We start from the raw sequence: 17,375 nt of genomic DNA on the forward strand, positions 1-17,375 counted from the left end.
TGGTGAGCCCCTGCTGACCCATGCCTCCACAAGAGACCCTCCAACACTAGCAGGTAGTTTTGGTTCAGTTTCCTGAGGAGTCACTGCTCCTTTCCTCTGAGTCTTGGTGCGTGCAAGGTTTTGTTTGTGCCATCCAAGACTGGAATCTGTTTCCCTCAGTCCTGTGGAAGTCTTGTAATCAAATCCTGCTGGCCTTCCTGGTCAGATTCCCTGGGGGTTCCCAGTTCCTTTGTCAGATCCCCAGGCTGGGGAGCCTGATGTGGGGTTCCGAACCTTCACAACAGTGGGAGAACTTTTTATTATTGTTCTCCAGTTTATGGGTCACCCTACTGGCCGGTATGGGTTTGATTTTATCATGATTGTGCCCCTCCTACTGTCTTGCTGTGGCTTCTTTGTCTTTGGATGCATGCTACCTTCTTTGGATGGGTTCCAGCGTCCTCCTGTGGATGGTTGTAATTTTGGTGCAGTCACAGGAGGAGATGAGCACAGTCTTCTGTTCTACCATCTTGAACTAGAATTTACAAAATTTACCGTTTTAAGTGTATAATTCAGTGACATAAAATACATTCACAATGATATAGAAAAATCACCACTATTTCTGAACTTTTTCATCACCCCAAAGAAATTCTGTACCCAGCAGAATAACCCCATTCTCTCCTCCACCCACCTCCTGGTAATCTTTATTCTGCTTTCTCTGTTAATGAGTTTGCCTTGTCTGGTACCTCATGTAAGTGGAATCATGTTAATATATTCGTCCTTTGTGTGCTCAGCTGCTCAGTCATGTCCAATTCTACAACCTCATGAACTATAGCCTGTCAAGTGCCTCTGTCCACAGAAGTTTCCAGGCAAGGATACTGGAGTGGTTCTTATATCCTTCTTCAGGGGATCTTCCCGACCCAGGAATCTAACCCACATCTCTTGCGTCTCCTGCATTGGCAGGTGGGTTGTTTACCACTGTGCTGCATGGGAAGCCCCTCATTTGGCCTTTAGTATCTAGCTTGCTTAACTTAGAATAATATTTAATTCATCCATACTGTAGGGTGTATTAGAATTTTATTCCTTCTTAAAAGGCTGAATGATATTCCCTTGTATGTATATAACACATTTTGTTTATTCATATGTTGATGGACACTTCATTTATTTCTACCTTTTGGCTATGAACTGAGTATATATGTTCATATATTTATGTATTCTGTGAACATGAGTATATAAATATCTACTTTCAGTTCTTTTGGGTGTGTTCCTAGGACTGGAATTGCTGAATCACATGGTAATTTTATGTTTAATTTTGAGAAATCACCAAAATGTTTTACATAGTGGCTGCACCATTTTACATGCCTACCAACAATGTACAAAGGTGCCAGTTTCTCCACGTCCTCACCAATACTTATTTTTCTTCTTTTCCTTCTCTCTTCCTTCCATTTTAAAAAATAGAACCCATTCTATCAGGGGCGAAGGTGTATCTCATTGTGGTTTTGATTTTCATTTCCCTAATGACTAGTGATACTGAACATTTTTTCATGTGCTTACTGTCTGTTGTATATTTATTCAAATCCTTTGTGCATCTGTTTATTTTGTTTATTTTTTACATTTTATTATTTATTTATTTGGCTGCACTAGATCTTAATTGCAGCACAGGGGATTTTTTTGTTCCAGCTTGTGGGATCTTTATTTGTGGCATATGGGAATCTAGTCCCCAGAGTAGGGTTCGAATCTGGGCCCCTTGCATTGGGAGCACAGAGTCTTAGCTACTGGACCACAAGGGAAGTCCTCCTTTGCCCATGTTTGAATCGGTTCGTTGGTTTAGTGGGAGAGCTATATGCCCAAATCCATCTGTTCTTCAAAGATCTTCTGGGAGTTTTGATGTTCATTTGGCCTTTTATGCCTAACATATCTAGAAAATGCTCCTCAGGAAATTTGTTCATGTTTCTCTGACAATGGTGTCACATATGTAGCAGATCTTCCTTTGAAATAGATGAAGCAGACAATGATTCCAAGTTGCTTCCCATGTACCTGGGCTGTTTTCAGTGTTCTCCTCTCGTTTCTGTATGGCATACTTCCAGAAAAGAATTATTGACCAGACTGATCTGAAGTGATTTGTGTGTTGCTCCCAAGGCTTCAGTGTTAAACTTCACTTTTCTTTGAGTTTGAAATTTTTATTTCAGTGAACAAAAGCGTCTTCACTCTTTGACTTGCAAATAAGAAATTCATTTCTGGTTGAAAATGAATTTCATTTTCTAATTGAAATTCATTTTCTAATTTGAAATTCATTCAAATTCAATTTCACATGTCACTATTGAGAGAATCTGCTTCTGCTCCAGCAATGGCAGCTCTGACACAAGTTTGCCACATGCTCTTTTAACTTAAAAGCTATAATACAACCCAAGAGCTAAATAAATTTGGTGCTAGAGATATTGATAAATGCAACTAACTTCTGACCTTTATCAGGAAGCTCAAGGTTAAAACTTTTATGTGTTGTTTTGAGGCTGTAGAACTATCAAGCACATTTAAACGTGCCAAACATGTTTGTAACAAAAGAATTAATTGACAACATCTGAGTACATTTCTTTATGTCTTTTATGGCAGTGCTAACATGTGGGTTCAATTAAAAGGAACAATAGCAGAAACAATAGAGAAGAACTACCATATATGGAGTACTCACTACATCCCAGGCACCGTGCCAGATGTTTCCCATGTATGATTGTGTTTAAAGATTACAAATCAGGAAAATGAAGCTCTAAGATTCAAGAAAAGTGCTCAGGTCACATACTTGATAAATGGCAGAGACTGGATATAAAATCAGGTGAGTGTGACTCTATAACAGAAATACAACAGCTAGATGGAGGAAAAACAAAGAAATACATTTCAAATAGTTTAATATTATTGTGACTGGCTGAAGACAAAAGGGATGTCATCTAGAAAATAGGAGATTTAAGTAGACTTTTTTTTAAAACTGTGTTGGAAATGTTTCATAAAAATGTAGAAAGCCAAGTGCTCATCTTAAACTTCTTTTTTTTTTTTTTCATCTTAAACTTCTTGACTGATGCTAGTATCTTCTCTGAGTGCATTGCAGTTTTTCTTTTCATTTTCAAATTTTGGATTAAAATACTTTGTTTATGTTTTGATTGGCTTTTGTATTGTCTATTATTCTCTCCTCATGGGCCTTACTACTTCTTTCTGAACAAAATGCTACGTCAAATGTCTCCTCTCCTGATTCTTACCATGCCCCCATCTTTCAACTCAAAGCCTTTCCCTAAACCTGTCTTTAATGGATTCAGTTTCCTCATTTGAAAGTCTCCAGTTAATATATCTTTGTCTGTATTATAGTTTTTGGTTCTTGACATCCATACTTTAGAGACTTTTGTCTTATAGTTCTTCATTTGTGACTTTTTTTGTTTTCCTTTTGTTTGTTTTTGGCTTTTTTCTGCCATGCCTTTTTAAATTTGTGGCCCTTTTCTTTTAGGTCAAAGCCTAAAGAAAGAAGTTTCTAGAATCTCTCTTACTAGACCAACTTTCTAGAATGAAAAAAACTAGTTTTTTCAAATTGATCATAAATCTACTCTTGGATCAATCAGTCATGACCAGTTGGTTAGGGACCAGAATCCCAAGGTACAAACATGGCTGCTGGGAGTCTACTGATACAGACTCTGTTAGGGGCATTCCTAGAAAAGACAAAATGTTTACTAGCCTCAGAGGTTAAAGCGTCTGCCTGGGTTCGATCCCTGGGTTAGGAAGATCCCCTGGAGAAGGAAATAGCAACCCACTCCAGTTCTCTTGCCTGGAGAATCCCATGGAGGGAGGAGCCTGGTAGGCTACAGTCCATGGGGTCGCAAAGAGTTGGACATGACTGAGCTACTTTACTTACTTACTCATCCAAGAGGTGCCTTCTATACTCTGTAGACCAGGGCACAGGAAAACTTTATGATGTCCTTGTAAACAAGATGGAGAAACATAAACTGAATCCTGGGGAATCGGGTGCAATTGTAAGTATTTGAACAACCAAATGCAAAGAAGGTGCACTGATGTTACCCTGCAGGCAGGTCATTAGTAATGAGCTGGAAGGCTCTGTTCAGCCTGCCCTGATTTTGGCATTACTCTCAGGGATTCAGATGAGCTCTCACTGGAATGCAAGTGCCCACATGATCAGAGGCTATGGCCCTGGCTTCCTTGGTGCTATCAGGCCACATTAAGAAAGTGATAGTCATTTGTCATTTTCTGACCACCCTCGACTCCCCTTCCTGAGTATATTATCCTCGTCTTAAAGCGACTGCCATTAGAGCTCCCCTGGGAGTAAGTAATGCCAAGATAGGGAAATGGCTGGAGTTCACTAGTCTCCCACACCACTACTCCCAGCCTTTTCTCTATTCTGTTTTCCTGCGACACCATTTACTGAACACTGGGCTTTTGGATTTCATCTGTTCATCCTATGCTGTAGGAGATGTCCTCCCTTTTTATATTACAATTTGTGAACATTTTATTTCTGTTATCACATTTTAAATCTCTAATTGCTTTTCTAATTATTCTTTTTAAAATCTTATGTTTTTATAAAATCTTTCTTAACTCTCTTGAGTCAACTTTTATTCTATTCCCTGATCATCTTGTTTCCACCAGAATTTGTTTTTCACATTTATATATCTTGATCTTTCCCTCTCTAGCTGCTGGATCTGCCATTATCTTGGTGATCTTTGCTTACCTGCTCATATTTAAGAAAGAAGGCCCATGTAAGTGGGGTGATATCTCTCCACTGATAATTCTGAATGGGTGCTCTGGACATGTGGTGGGAGAGTTGAGTGGAAGTTCATTTTTAGGCTGAGCTCGCCTGATGGCCAGAATGAGAACTTTACTGTGAGACATAAAGTTGATGACTAAAATCCTCAGATCTCCAGTGTGGAGAACTGTCTAATTTGTTTAGAGAAGAGCTGTCTGGGGCTTGTTTACTTTTGCCTGAGGGTAAAGGCCAGTTGCCTGTACTTACTACATGTGAGGGAGGGGCTGGAGTGTGGAAGTGGGTGGTGGAGAAAAGCAGGTGGGTACAGTTGATCCACCTTCAGAGCTTGCTGGGTTCCCTGGGCTGACTGGCAGTCATTCTCTGCAACCCTCATAGCTTGTCCTGGGCTGGCCGTCTAAGGCATCTTTTACCTGTAAGCCTCTTCCATCAACTTTCTGGCTTCCAGATATATGCTAACTGTCTCATCCCCAAATGATACCTCCTTACTCTGTTCTCCGTTAGGTATGAGTTTATTCCTTTGTGTACTTTTGTTCCTTTTGTATAAAGAGTCAAGGCAGAGAGAGCATGTCTGGTTCATTAATAAAAAACAACAATACACATTTACTGTTTGTAATCCTGCAAGTAATATTTCTAGCAAAAGAACTGTAAATTAATGTAATGATCCATTAAAATAAACAAATAATTTTTTATAAGTTAAAAAAGTATACTTAAAAAAATACTTCTTATAGAAATGAAATTACAGAAACCTGTGGATTATAAAGAGAATTTGGCTTTTCCCTTATTTTTTTCCCCAACACAGTTCTGCTCTTTCCCCAGGAAGTAGCTGCTGTTAATTACTGGCTCTCTATCCTTGACTATTGCTAATGTATTTGTATATCTATATGTGTCTGGTTATCAGGCTGTTTGTCCTTTTTATTTAGATAGGATCAAGTTTCATATGTTGTTTTGTGAATTTTAACTCAGCCATATGTCTTGGCTAGCTTTTCATGGTAGTAGATGTACTGCTGCTGCTGCTGCTAAGTCACTTCAGTCGTGTCCGACTCTGTGAGACCCATAGACGGCAGCCCACCAGGCTCCCCCGTCCCTGGGATTCTCCAGGCAAGAACACTGGAGTGGGTTGCCATTTCCTTCTCCAGTGCATGAAAGGGAAAAGTGAAAGTGAAGTCGCTCAGTTGTGCCTGACTCTTCACGACCCCATGGACTGCAGCCTCCTAGGCTCCTCCGCCCATGGGATTTTCCAGACAAGAATACTTGGAGTGGGGTGCCATTGCCTTCTCTGAGTAGATGTACAGCTATCATTATTTCCTCCACTGGTTCCCATTTAAGGAGCCTGTAGTTTTGTTCTTTTTTTTCCAAAAAGGCAAAATCTGTTACTTTCCTATTTCTTTGACCCTTAGCATGCTTTCCACTCAAACTGAGAAATTCTTGTCATAACTATAAAGAATCCCAGTGAATTAAACTGAAAAAAAGTGACTGGATGAAATATAGCAAATTGAACTGATCATAATAAGTGATAATATTTAGAGGTACAGTACTAAAACTTCTTTATTAAAATTCATATTATCCTACCTCAGGTAGTGAATGGAACAAAATCAAATCACAGTTATTTTGCTCACAGTTAAGAAGGCAAATCAGCTTGAATGTCATCTCTCAAACATACTAATAACAAATGTCCAGGCTTAAAACATCCTTATTTTTTTCCTACTGGTCTTTTCCTACTATTCCCTGACTGTTTTTCTGGTTTATTCACCATGTTTTAAGTTCTTGATTTATTCCTTATTCTTTTTGTTATAGGTCTTGAAACTGGAATCAGTTTAACCTAAAAAAAAAAAAAATCAGTGTTAATTTTCAGAAGGATCCTCTTTATAACAGTGTATAAGCATATCTATGACAAAAATACACACTTTCCTTGACTCTGTGGCAGAATGATACCCCTATACACCCCCACTTCCTCCACTCCCCACTTTCACATTTCTTCATCTGTAGAAATTTGTGCTCACTGGCCTCCTCTTGTAAGGTTGGATCACAACTCCAGCTTACACTCTGCTTTTAACAAATTCATTGAGCACTAAGCTATGTTGCTGCTGCTGCTAAGTCGCTTCAGTCGTGTCCGACTCTGTGCAACCCCATAGATGGCACCCACTCCAGTACTCTTTTCTGGAAAATCCCATGGACGGAGGAGCCTGGTAGGCTGCAGTCCATGGGGTCGCAAAGAGTTGGACACGACTGAGCGACTTCACTTTCACTTTTCACTTTCATGCATTGGAGAAGGAAGCTATGTTAGACACTGTTATATGCATTTCATTTTCATTATCTCATTTAATCCTCAAAATAGTCCCACACATTAGATTTAGAGAGGTTAAGTTACTTGTTTAAAGTCAGACAGTAAGTGGTAGAGCTAAGCTTCAAACCTGGGTCTGCCTAACACCAAAGCTTGAGCTCTGGCCTCTATGCTGCACATTCACCACTCAGCCAGTGAACCCTCATGACTGCGTGAGAAGAGAAACCTGGCTGGGAGGGTAGACGACGGCCCCCCAAAAGATATTCACATCCTCATCTCTGGAACCTGTGAATGTTCCTTTTTATGGTGAAAAAGGACTTTGCAAATGTGATTAAGAACCTCAAGATGGGAAGATTATCTTGGATTATCCAGGTGAGACCTAAATACTGTCACATATATCATGGTGCAAGGGCGGCAGGGGATCTGACACATGCGCAGAAGGACGGGGAAGGCAGTGTGATCGTGGGAGCAGAGTGCAGTGACCGACCAGAAGCCAAGAAATGCCAGCTGCTACCAGAAGCTAGGAAGGGAAGGAATGATTTTCTCCTGGAGCTTCTGGAGAAAGCATAGCCCTGCTGACACCTTGGTTTGGCCCAGTGATATTAGTTTCAGACTTCTGGCCTCCAGAACTGCAAGAGAATAAGTTTCTGTTGTTTTAAGCCATTAAGTTTGTGGCAATCACAGGTGACTTTGTGACCTCTCTAGGCCAGTTTCCTTATGTAAATGAGAATATTAATGGTAATACTTAGAATTTTAAAAATGTACAGTGCTAGCTTTTACCTTGCACAAGGTGAATGCTTGACAGAACTATTACCACTTTTAGGATCTGATAGGAAGACATTTGTGGTGCTTTGGGAGTACACAAGAAAGAGGGGCGGTTAACCCAGCCTCTGGTTCATAAACGCACCCGACCATCCAGTAAGGTTAATGAAGAAGTTAAAATTGATTTAATTGATTTTTAAGCCAAATGACAAGAGTTCACACACACACAAAAATCTCCACCCCTAGTTTCTCAGAGTGACTGCAATCATCAGAGAAACTCTTTTCAGATGATAATTCTTATTACCTGGTGGATGCCCCAGTGACTTTCTTATTTTTTTAGAGGTGATTCTGAATGGTCATTCCAGGACACGTTAATTAATGGACCATAAAAATAAACACTGCAACTGGAGACTGGAAGTGTAAATTCGCTTGCCTATCAGGAATGTAATCTGTGACCACGACACTTTGTCCATAGAAATGAACAGAGGGAGGGCTGGACTGGACTGGGGACCTGGTTCCCAGGCATGTAAGGATTATTTCTCTCTGAGGGCTGGACAGGAGCCGGGCCAGAGAGTTTGCCTTTGAGCTGTTCCCATGTGTTCATCCAGCTCCCAGAGAGACGTCATTGCCTTCATTATGGGTTGCTCTGGGCTAGTGATGGAGGAGTAAGCAGGATGGCCTGGAGTGGCTCTCTGCAGGCTGGTGCCAGCTGACACATGCCACTTAGGTTTCCAAGGAGCCAAGCTGTCCCCACTCACGCATGGCTGATGCACTTGTGGCTAAATGCGGTGCCGCTAGGGCCCCAGGCCAGATTCAGGGCAGGAAATAGAATGCCACCTCCATCACCAGGGAAACAATGGTCTGCGTGCATGATTTAAACCGGGGCCAACAAGAAAGCTCAAAGGCACGGTCAGCAGAGGAAGGGAGACCAGAGAGTGGCTTGCATGGATTTTGTCTTGGGCTATGACTGTTGACAAGCCACTTAACTGCCCGCATGTTTAGGTTTATCTGCATGTAAGATGGAGGGAACAATACGCATCTCACAGGGGACTTATGAAAACAACATTTCTGATAGACCACTCGGGATCCATGGAAGGAAGGTGGTATGTAAGTGCAGATGGTAAACTTATTGTGTGTGTGTGTTTTCAGCAGGTGCCTTAAGGGCATGTAGACCCTCCAGAAAACACATTTAGAGTCTGACCAAAAGCAAACAATAGTAAAAACTAACAATCTTAAGTGCATGGATTTGTCTTTGGTTTTGTGCAGCTATCAGGGAATTAATGTGTAATTCAGACTTCAAAACTATTTTATTTTCAAACATTGCTGTGATTAGTCGTACTTAAGGCTCAAATCATTTGAGAATGCTGTAGTTGATTGTTTGCAGATGTTTGCCAACTTTGCTCTTAAAAAATTCCCAAATTAATTCTACTGTATAGTTTAATGAGTTGCATGTGTAGTCTGGAATGTTTGTTTCCAAGTCAGAAGGGGACAAAAATCTATTTAAAAACCAAAGTGCAAAGAGGAATCCTTTCTCTATCCTGGGGGTTTACTGTTTCTGAGGAGTCCTGAGTCTGTTACATATACATTTGTTGTGTTCATTTAAGGTTAAGCAATCGAAGTCTGACCTCCCTATAAGGTTATTAAATGTTGTTTTCTGTCAGCTGGGTTCCTGGGGGAGTCTGTTCTTGGTCAATTAACCTGTCTCATGCACATTGTTGTCTAGAATAATTCCTGTGGGTCCAGATGAATCATGACTATTACAGAAAAAAATAACACAAATAATACACTTAAAAGTTAGAATAATTATATAAATGAAATATAGAAAAGAAAGATCATCTGCAATCTTTGATGCAGAATTAACCATATTGGCATATATGTATATTTTAAACAAAAATGGTATTCTAATGTCTGTACTTGGCTGTTTTGCAACCTGCTTTTGGGGTGAAACCTTCACCTATTGGATCTGGGAGGAACACCATAGATCCTTAGAGTGTCTGGCCCTGTACGGTGAGGAGGGGTCCTGCTTTGGTTGCAAGCATGGCGGTGGGGAGGGGGTGTGGGAGTGGAATGAGGGCCTCAGAGCATCAGTCAGCATTTATGAAAGGAGTTTCAAAGACTTGTTCTCTCAGATGTCACTCCACTTCCTTAGCGCTAATGTGTTTTGGCAACAGCATACATCCCAGAACTGGTAAACACTTGCTGCTTTTAGTTTCTGTGTGGATGACAATTCTGTGCCCTCCCGATCCATTTACATTCCATCAGATCCACTGGTTCCACCTTCCTCCCTTTTTTCCATACTAACAGAACTTGATAAGGCATACAGCACAATACACAAATCTTACAGCCTTTTGGACCTGTATGCACATATACATGAACCAGGGTAACCACCACCCAGGATATAAAACATCTCCAACATCCCAGAAGTGGCTCTGTGTCCCCTCTGAGTCAGTCTCTCCTACCTCTAGGTAATCATTCTGTTCAGTCTTAGACACTAATTGTACCATGTTATTTCCCACCTAAAAACATTCCACAGGATCACTGCCCCTTTGTCTTGCTCCTTTGGGTCTAAATGTCTCTGCTTGACTTTCAGGTTCACTTTCTTAAAGAGCCCTGCCTGCTGGACCATTCGGGCCTCCATTGACATCTCCTGGCCCAAGACTAGTATCTGCACTGTCGCTCTGTCTGGAGCTCTGTCCACTCCGTGCCCTCACCTTTCCCTGGCCTGCCTGAATCTCACCCATCCTTCAAGGCTCAACTCAAGTCCTGTTTCCACCAGAAAGTCCTTTCACTTTGCTAAAATTTGTTTCCAGTTTCTTTACCTCCCACTTACACTCTGAATTGGTTGACATCAAGTAAGCAAGTTTCTGCAGAGACTTGGGCCCATGAAAGGCAGGCCACTCTGCCATTCCTACTCACTATTCCCAGTGACCCTCCACAGGCAGCAGCACACAGTTTTCCAAACCCTCCCTCCTTCTCTCACCCATTCTCTTGCATCATGGGGCTGCCTCAGGTCTGCTGATCCCCAACCCCAAACCCTGCTCCTGGTCTGAAGCCCCCTCTTTCCTTCCGCTTCTTGGTGCTTTGCTACCCAGTTCACCAAATTCTCTCCTTCAGACCTCAGATTCCACCCACTGTTTAGATTTAACAGGAAAAATCCTGAGACCAAACTCTCCTCAGAGGGTAGGGATAGACTGAGGACTGAGAATTTGAGCAGATGACAGTGGGCTTCTTTTTTATCAGATACGGGAGGCCGGGAAACACTGGTACATCACATGATTTTGCCCTATCCCACCCACATCCTTCACACCCAGCAGTTAGTGGCTGTCCCATCTTCTCTGTTGTTCCAGTGTGTTACCCTTGCTCCCACCCAGACTTTCTGAGTTTCCCATGGCACAAGCAGAGATCTGAGCTCACAGGTATCAGCACAATAAAGGATTTAAATAAGATATTGCTGTTAAAGTGCTTAGCAGCACAATGTCTGCGATGGGCAGGCTCAGGGCTAATATAAAAAGCCTGCAACTCTTTCTGATTCCTGTCAAGCCAGGTGTGTTAGGGGTAGGGGTGTGTGTGTATGTGTGGCCAGAAACCCTGCCTACCGTAGGGAACACAGGCCCTGGGGCCATGGCCAGCTCCACACTGACTCTCCTTGGGACCCTCAGTCTCTTCTTGAGGAAAATAAGAATCATAATCCATGCAACTTAGATGAGTGTAAGTGTGAGCACATGTCAAAGCACTTTGCAGGTGGGGACACCTTACCAGTATGAGCCGACAGGCAGTACAATATGTTGGCATGAAACTTATTGGCCTAGTTCCAACTTGCAAATAAAATTGTGTTTCTAAATTGGCAGTTGGAAAATGCAGCCCCCTAGAGAAAATCGGGTTCTAGACAAGATGTTTCAATTAGACTCCTCCAGCTGTAAGCAGACTCAGGAGTTCGGCTGCCTGCATTGATATACTGGGTCTTACACACACTTACAATAAAAGTCTGTCTAGTCAAAGATATGGTTTTTCCAGTAGTCATGTATGGATGTGAGAGTTGGACTATAAAGAAAGCTGAGCACCAAAGAATTGATGCTTTTGAACTGTGGTGTTGGAGAAGACTCTTGAGAGTCCCTTGGACAGCAAGGAGATCCAACCAGTCCATCCTAAAGGAAATCAGTCCTGAATATTCATTGGAAGGACTGATGCTGAAGCTGAAACTCCAATACTGGTCACGTGATGCGACCTGACTTACTTGAAAAGACCCTGATGCGAGAAAGATTGAAGGCAGGAGGAGAAGGGGACAACAGAGGATAAGATGGTTGGATGGCATCACCAACTCGTTGGACATGAGTTTGAGTAAGCTCCAGGAGTTGGTTATGGACCTGGAAGCCTGGCATGCTACAGTCCATAGGGTCCCAAAGAATGAGACACGACTGAGCAACTGAACTGAACTGAACACAGACTTTGGAAAGTGACTTTGCATCCCAAGCCTCAGTTTACTCACCTGTGAAATGGGGATATAGTTTCTTTCTCTTAGAATTGTTGTGGGGGCAAAAATAATTTATGTGACAGTATAGCACAGTGCCTGACACATAGAAATGCTTGATAAATAATAGCCATTTTATTATTTCCTAAGAAGTGTTGCTCTGGACATGTTGAATGAATGAATAGCTGCTAGTGTGGATTTCATTTATGAGGGGGTCCTTTTTTTTCTTCTCTGATGTTTTCAGGCTTATTCCATTTGACCATGCTTGGCTGGGAACAATTTTGACTAGGCATGTGAGAAAGGAATTGAGAAAAGGAAAAGCTTCAACCAGGGGTAGAAATGCTGACTATAGAAGACAGTGAGATTCTGGGAGCAAACCCACCAGCCACCTGAGAGCTAGCAAGGAGGGTCCCTGAGGCCTATTCCTGTCGTTAAGCTGTTCTTTCCCTCTCTGCTTCTTCAGAGTGCCCAACTTGCCTCTGGTTTTATTCCTAAGTGCAATTCCTGGATTCATCCTGGCAGGACTTTTGGTATCTTTCTGGGTAGCCAGATGAGATAAGCAGTAGACAATTTTCTACAAAAGAATAAGTAACTATTATAATATCTAGGGGCTCCTACCCTGTGCCCACTCCCCCCACCCCCCACCCCATCTCCTCAGCCAACTGTCAGGGATGAGCCTGTGGGCAGAGGCCAATTTCATGACACATACACCCTGCTCAAATCCAGAAAGCAGGGTGGAGATTTCCATGGTCACTCTGAGAGCAATCGTTTGGTCCGGTCTTTGCCTTTGACTTACTCGGTGGCCTTTGAAAAGTCCCTCTCCTCTCCAGATCTCAGACTCTCCATCTACAAAATGACGGGATTGACCCTTACAGTCTCTGAAGTTCTTTCTGTCTCTGAAAGTGGCAGAGTGGTGTGAGTTATCAACCTGGGTTGGAATTCTGGCTCCACTGTTTTCTGACTGTGTGGCCTTGGGTGAGCCCCTTAAGTTCTTTAGATTGATCCCCCTCTGTAAAAGGGGGTGATAAATAATAATCTACCCTATAGGGTTGTGCATGCCTTCTCAATCCCTCAGTCGTGTCTGACTCTTTGCCACCCTGCGGACTGTAGCCCACCAGGCTCCTCTGTCCATGGGATTTTCCAGACAAGAATAATGGAGTGGGTTTCCTCCTCCAGGAGCTCTTCCAGATCTGGGGATTAGACCCAAGTCTCCCGAGTCTCCTGCATTGGCAGGTGGATTCTTTACCACTGAACCACCTGGGAAACCCACACTATAGGTTTGTAGCAAAGTCTAAATTAAGACATTTGCAGTTAAAGTACTTAGTACAGAATCTGCCCATGGTCAGGTTCAAGAAAGCAGGCTAAATATCAAAAACCTGCACCCCCTACTCTGATTGCTGTCAGTCAGGCCAGGTGAACTGGGCCCTGGAGTGATATGTGTGCATATATGTATGTCTGTCTGTGGATGCATGCCAGGGCATGTGGAGGGTTTGGCCTCCCCCAGAGCACTCTGGGAAGATCTGTCCAAGGAACCTCCCTGAGGGTACCAACTGAGTTGGAGCAGGCATCTCATTCGCAGAAGCCACCGCTCATGGCCTTCTCTTCACTGCAGCATGTCCCAGTCTTTGAGGCTCCAGACATCTTCATTGCTTCTTGAATAGTTTTACTTGAAGAGGCAAAAACTGATCCCTCCCAACCTGGATGCAAGCAGCCCCCATGAAGAAAGCAACCTGTTCTATCTCTCTCCAGGGCTTTGCTCTGTCCTGGAGGGCTGCCCGAAGGCAAGGAGTCTTATCTCTTCTCTAGCCCCTGCACCCAGGTTCTGGATTTTGAACTCAGGTCAGCTCTGTCTGCGGACTCAATCCCTTCTTTTTTCTGTTGTTGGACCACACAGTGTTTGCTTCACACTGGACACTCAGCTAAGTGATGCAGGAAGTAGGCCCCCGGGAAGGCAGATACCGCCTAGCAAAGCAGATAACCAAGTGAAGCCTCTGGATGCCTCTGGGGCCCGGGGCAGGCTCAGAGATAAGCGGAAATGCCAGGCTTATCGCAGCAGCCCGAGTTCTAGAGAAGCCATCCTGGCCAGCCCACCTCGTTCCCTGGGCTCCGGGCAGTCGGGCATCTCCAAGCAGAGTAAACACTGGGCTGGCACGGCCACAGCAGCAGGACAGGACTCTGTGCCTCACTCTGGCACTTCGCAGTCCCAGCGCCAGAGGCCAGCAGCGGGCGTCGAATTACACCCAGATATTTGCGGTAAGCAGGCTGGTCTGCTTTGAAGTAGGAACCCAAGTAACAATTATTAGGTTCACAGGACAAAGGGAGCCTCTGTGACAATTGTCGCCTAGATCTGAGTCCTCTTGGACCAAGAAACTCCGTCAGCAGAAACTTTTGGTTGATGAGTATAGCCTGGGGGTGGTCAGCACAGGCCTTTCCTGACGTAGTGGGCAGACAAGGCCAAGGGGCAGCTAACCCAGAAGTTGTCCACGTTGAACCCTGCAAGACTTTCTGAGGTTCTGTTTCATCTCTGGTTTCCTTTCGGGAGTAAGTGCAGCTTCGTGGAAGACGTGTTTGCACTTTCTGGTTGCACATCCCGAGCGGTGGATGCAGAGTGGTGGCCTGGGGGAGGTCAGGTGGCTGGGGGAGCTGATTTAGGTTTGGGAAGACACACCCTTTGTCCCTGCCCCTACCCCACAATGAGGTGACTGAGTAGGCTGCTGTGCTCGTGGGCTGTCCGTCTGGGGTGGGATGGGCGTGGTGAGGGGTGGTGAGTCCGAGTCTCTACTGTTTTCATGTACTAACTATGTGCCAAGTGCTGTGCTGAGTGTTTTGCTTATCTGAATACTCAAATAGCCCTGAGGCTATTGCACTATTATGAGCCCCTTTTACAAATGAGGAACACTGTGTTCACAGAGGTTAAGTAAGTTCCAGCTGGCCCTTACGGGCACTTAGGCGTACTTACCTACCCAAGTAGGTAAGCACACCTTTCCTCAAGATATGTGGACTCCATCTCTCAGAAAATTGTCTTATTTGATTTTGTTAGGACCAGACCCTTCACTGCCTTGTGCCGCCACACTTGTTATGAGTCCACAAACATGCAAATTCTACCGCACGTTGGGCTCCCCCAGATGTTGTACCTGTGAGCTCCTCAAAACCTACTTCCCATCCTGCTTCCCAGCAGCAAACACAATGAAGTCTCTGAGCAGTTCTTTCTGGTGTTTGCCTCCAATTCTCTCCTTATCGATTTTGTTCATTATTTATGGATTTCATTTTAAGAGAAATGAAGATTTAGCTCTCTCCATTTTCCCTTTACAACTCTCATAATATTATATATCACTGCTTTAACTTAATACAATATTTACTTTATTATGGCATAATATAATATATATATAATGTAACATTATAATGTGTGTGCTGTGCTTAGCCACTGTCTGACTCTTTGTGACCCCATGGACTGTGCCCGCCAGGCTCCTCTGTCCATGGAGATTCTCCAGGCAAGAATACTGCAGTGGGTTGTCATGCTCTCTCCAAGGGATCTTCCCAAGCCAGGAGCTGAACCCAGGTCTCCCACATTGCAGGCAGATTCTTTACCATCTGAGCCACCAGGGAAACCCAAGAATACTGGAGAGAATTGCCATTCTCTTCTATAGGGGATCTTCCTGACCCAGGAATCCAACAGGGGTCTCCTGCATTGCAGGAAGATTCTTTATCAGCTGAGCTACCAGGGAAGTCCAAAAGTCTGATGCTCTACCAACTGAGCTATCCAGGCTCCTATGTAAATATTATTCATTGAAAATTCAATCATGTACTTAAAAATTTTTTTTTAATTTTTTAGTTGGAAGATATTGCTTTACAATGCTGTGTTGATTTCTGCTGTACAACAACGCAAACCGGTCATTATATATATAACCCTTCCCTGTTTAGCCTCCCTCCCCTGCTGCCATCCCACCCCTCTAGGTCATCACAGAGCTCCACGCCGGTCTCCCTGTAATCGTGTATTTTGATTTCATTCTTTCCTGGACTCTGATTTTCTTGGAGACTCTGATTCCTTCTGTTCCCCTTTTGCCCCGTGGCTGGCATCATACTGATGGCTAACATCTGAGCACTCGCTGTGTGCCAAGCTTTGTTCCAGGCGCCTCGCAAGCATTCTCAAGTGACCCTCCTGACAACTCCATGAAGCCTGTGCACTGTTATTATGTTACACTCCAGGAAGTACAGACTGAGAGAGGTTAAATAGACTGGCCCACGATTCTGCCTAATAACGGGCAGAGGCAGGAGTTAAATCCTGGTCATCTGACCCTGGGCCCCATACTCGTAACATTTCACATGTCTTTAACTCTATTATATTTCATAATGTCTGTAGTATTTCTTTGATAAATTCCTTTCCTCTTTCTTTCCTTTCTCCACCTGAACTCCAGTTAATTAGATGTAGGACCAGCTTAATCCACTATCTCTCTTTCTTTTTTCTCCTAATGTACACGTCTTCTGCTTTCAGTTCTGTTTTCTGGATTATTATCTTATTCCAGATAAGATAATATCTTCCTCTCCCTGTATTGGATTTTTAATTTATTTATTTTTTATTTTACTTTACAATTCTGTATTGGTTTTGCCATACATTGACATGAATCACCACGGGTGTACATGAGTTCCCAAACCTGAACCCCCCTCCCACCCCCCTCCCTACAACATCTCTCTGGGTCATCCCCGCGTACCAGCCCCAAGCGTGCCATATCCTGCATCGGACATAGACTGGCAATTCGATTCTTACATGATATTATACATGTTTCAATACCATTCTCCCAAGTCATCTCACCCTCTCCCTCTCCCACTGAGTCCAAAAGTCCGTTATACACATCTGTGTCTTTTTTGCTGTCCTCCATACAGGGTCATCATTGCCATCTTTCTAAATTCCATATATATGTGTTAGTATACTGTATTGGTGTTTTTCTTTCTGGCTTACTTCACTCTGTATAATTGGCTCCAGTTTCATCCATCTCATCAGAACTGATTCAAATGTATTCTTTTTAACGGCTGAGTAATACTCCATTGTGTATATGTACCACAGCTTTCTTATCCATTCATCTGCTGATGGACATCTAGGTTGTTTCCATGTCCTGGCTATTATAAACAATGCTGCG

The 17,375-nt window shown here is 43.2% G+C and overlaps 1 protein-coding gene across 2 annotated transcripts in view; it reads left to right on the plus strand.

Moving 5' to 3' along the window:
• The first annotated feature begins 8,251 nt into the window (after positions 1-8,251).
• Positions 8,252-17,375, plus strand: part of MYLK3 (myosin light chain kinase 3) — a 59,710-nt gene continuing 50,586 nt past the window's right edge. Inside the window, exon 1 of one of the 2 annotated variants that reach the window (XM_040253608.1) lies at positions 8,252-8,875. In XM_040253608.1, coding sequence (XP_040109542.1) covers positions 8,792-8,875 — 84 coding nt within the window. In that variant the 5' untranslated portion in view covers positions 8,252-8,791. Of the gene's footprint in view, positions 8,880-17,375 lie in introns of both variants that reach the window. The other variant, XM_040253609.1, reaches the window with a different exon arrangement.

Source organism: Oryx dammah, unplaced genomic scaffold (assembly GCF_014754425.2).
Source record: "Oryx dammah isolate SB20612 unplaced genomic scaffold, SCBI_Odam_1.1 HiC_scaffold_13, whole genome shotgun sequence".
NCBI classification, from domain to species: Eukaryota; Metazoa; Chordata; class Mammalia; order Artiodactyla; family Bovidae; genus Oryx; species Oryx dammah.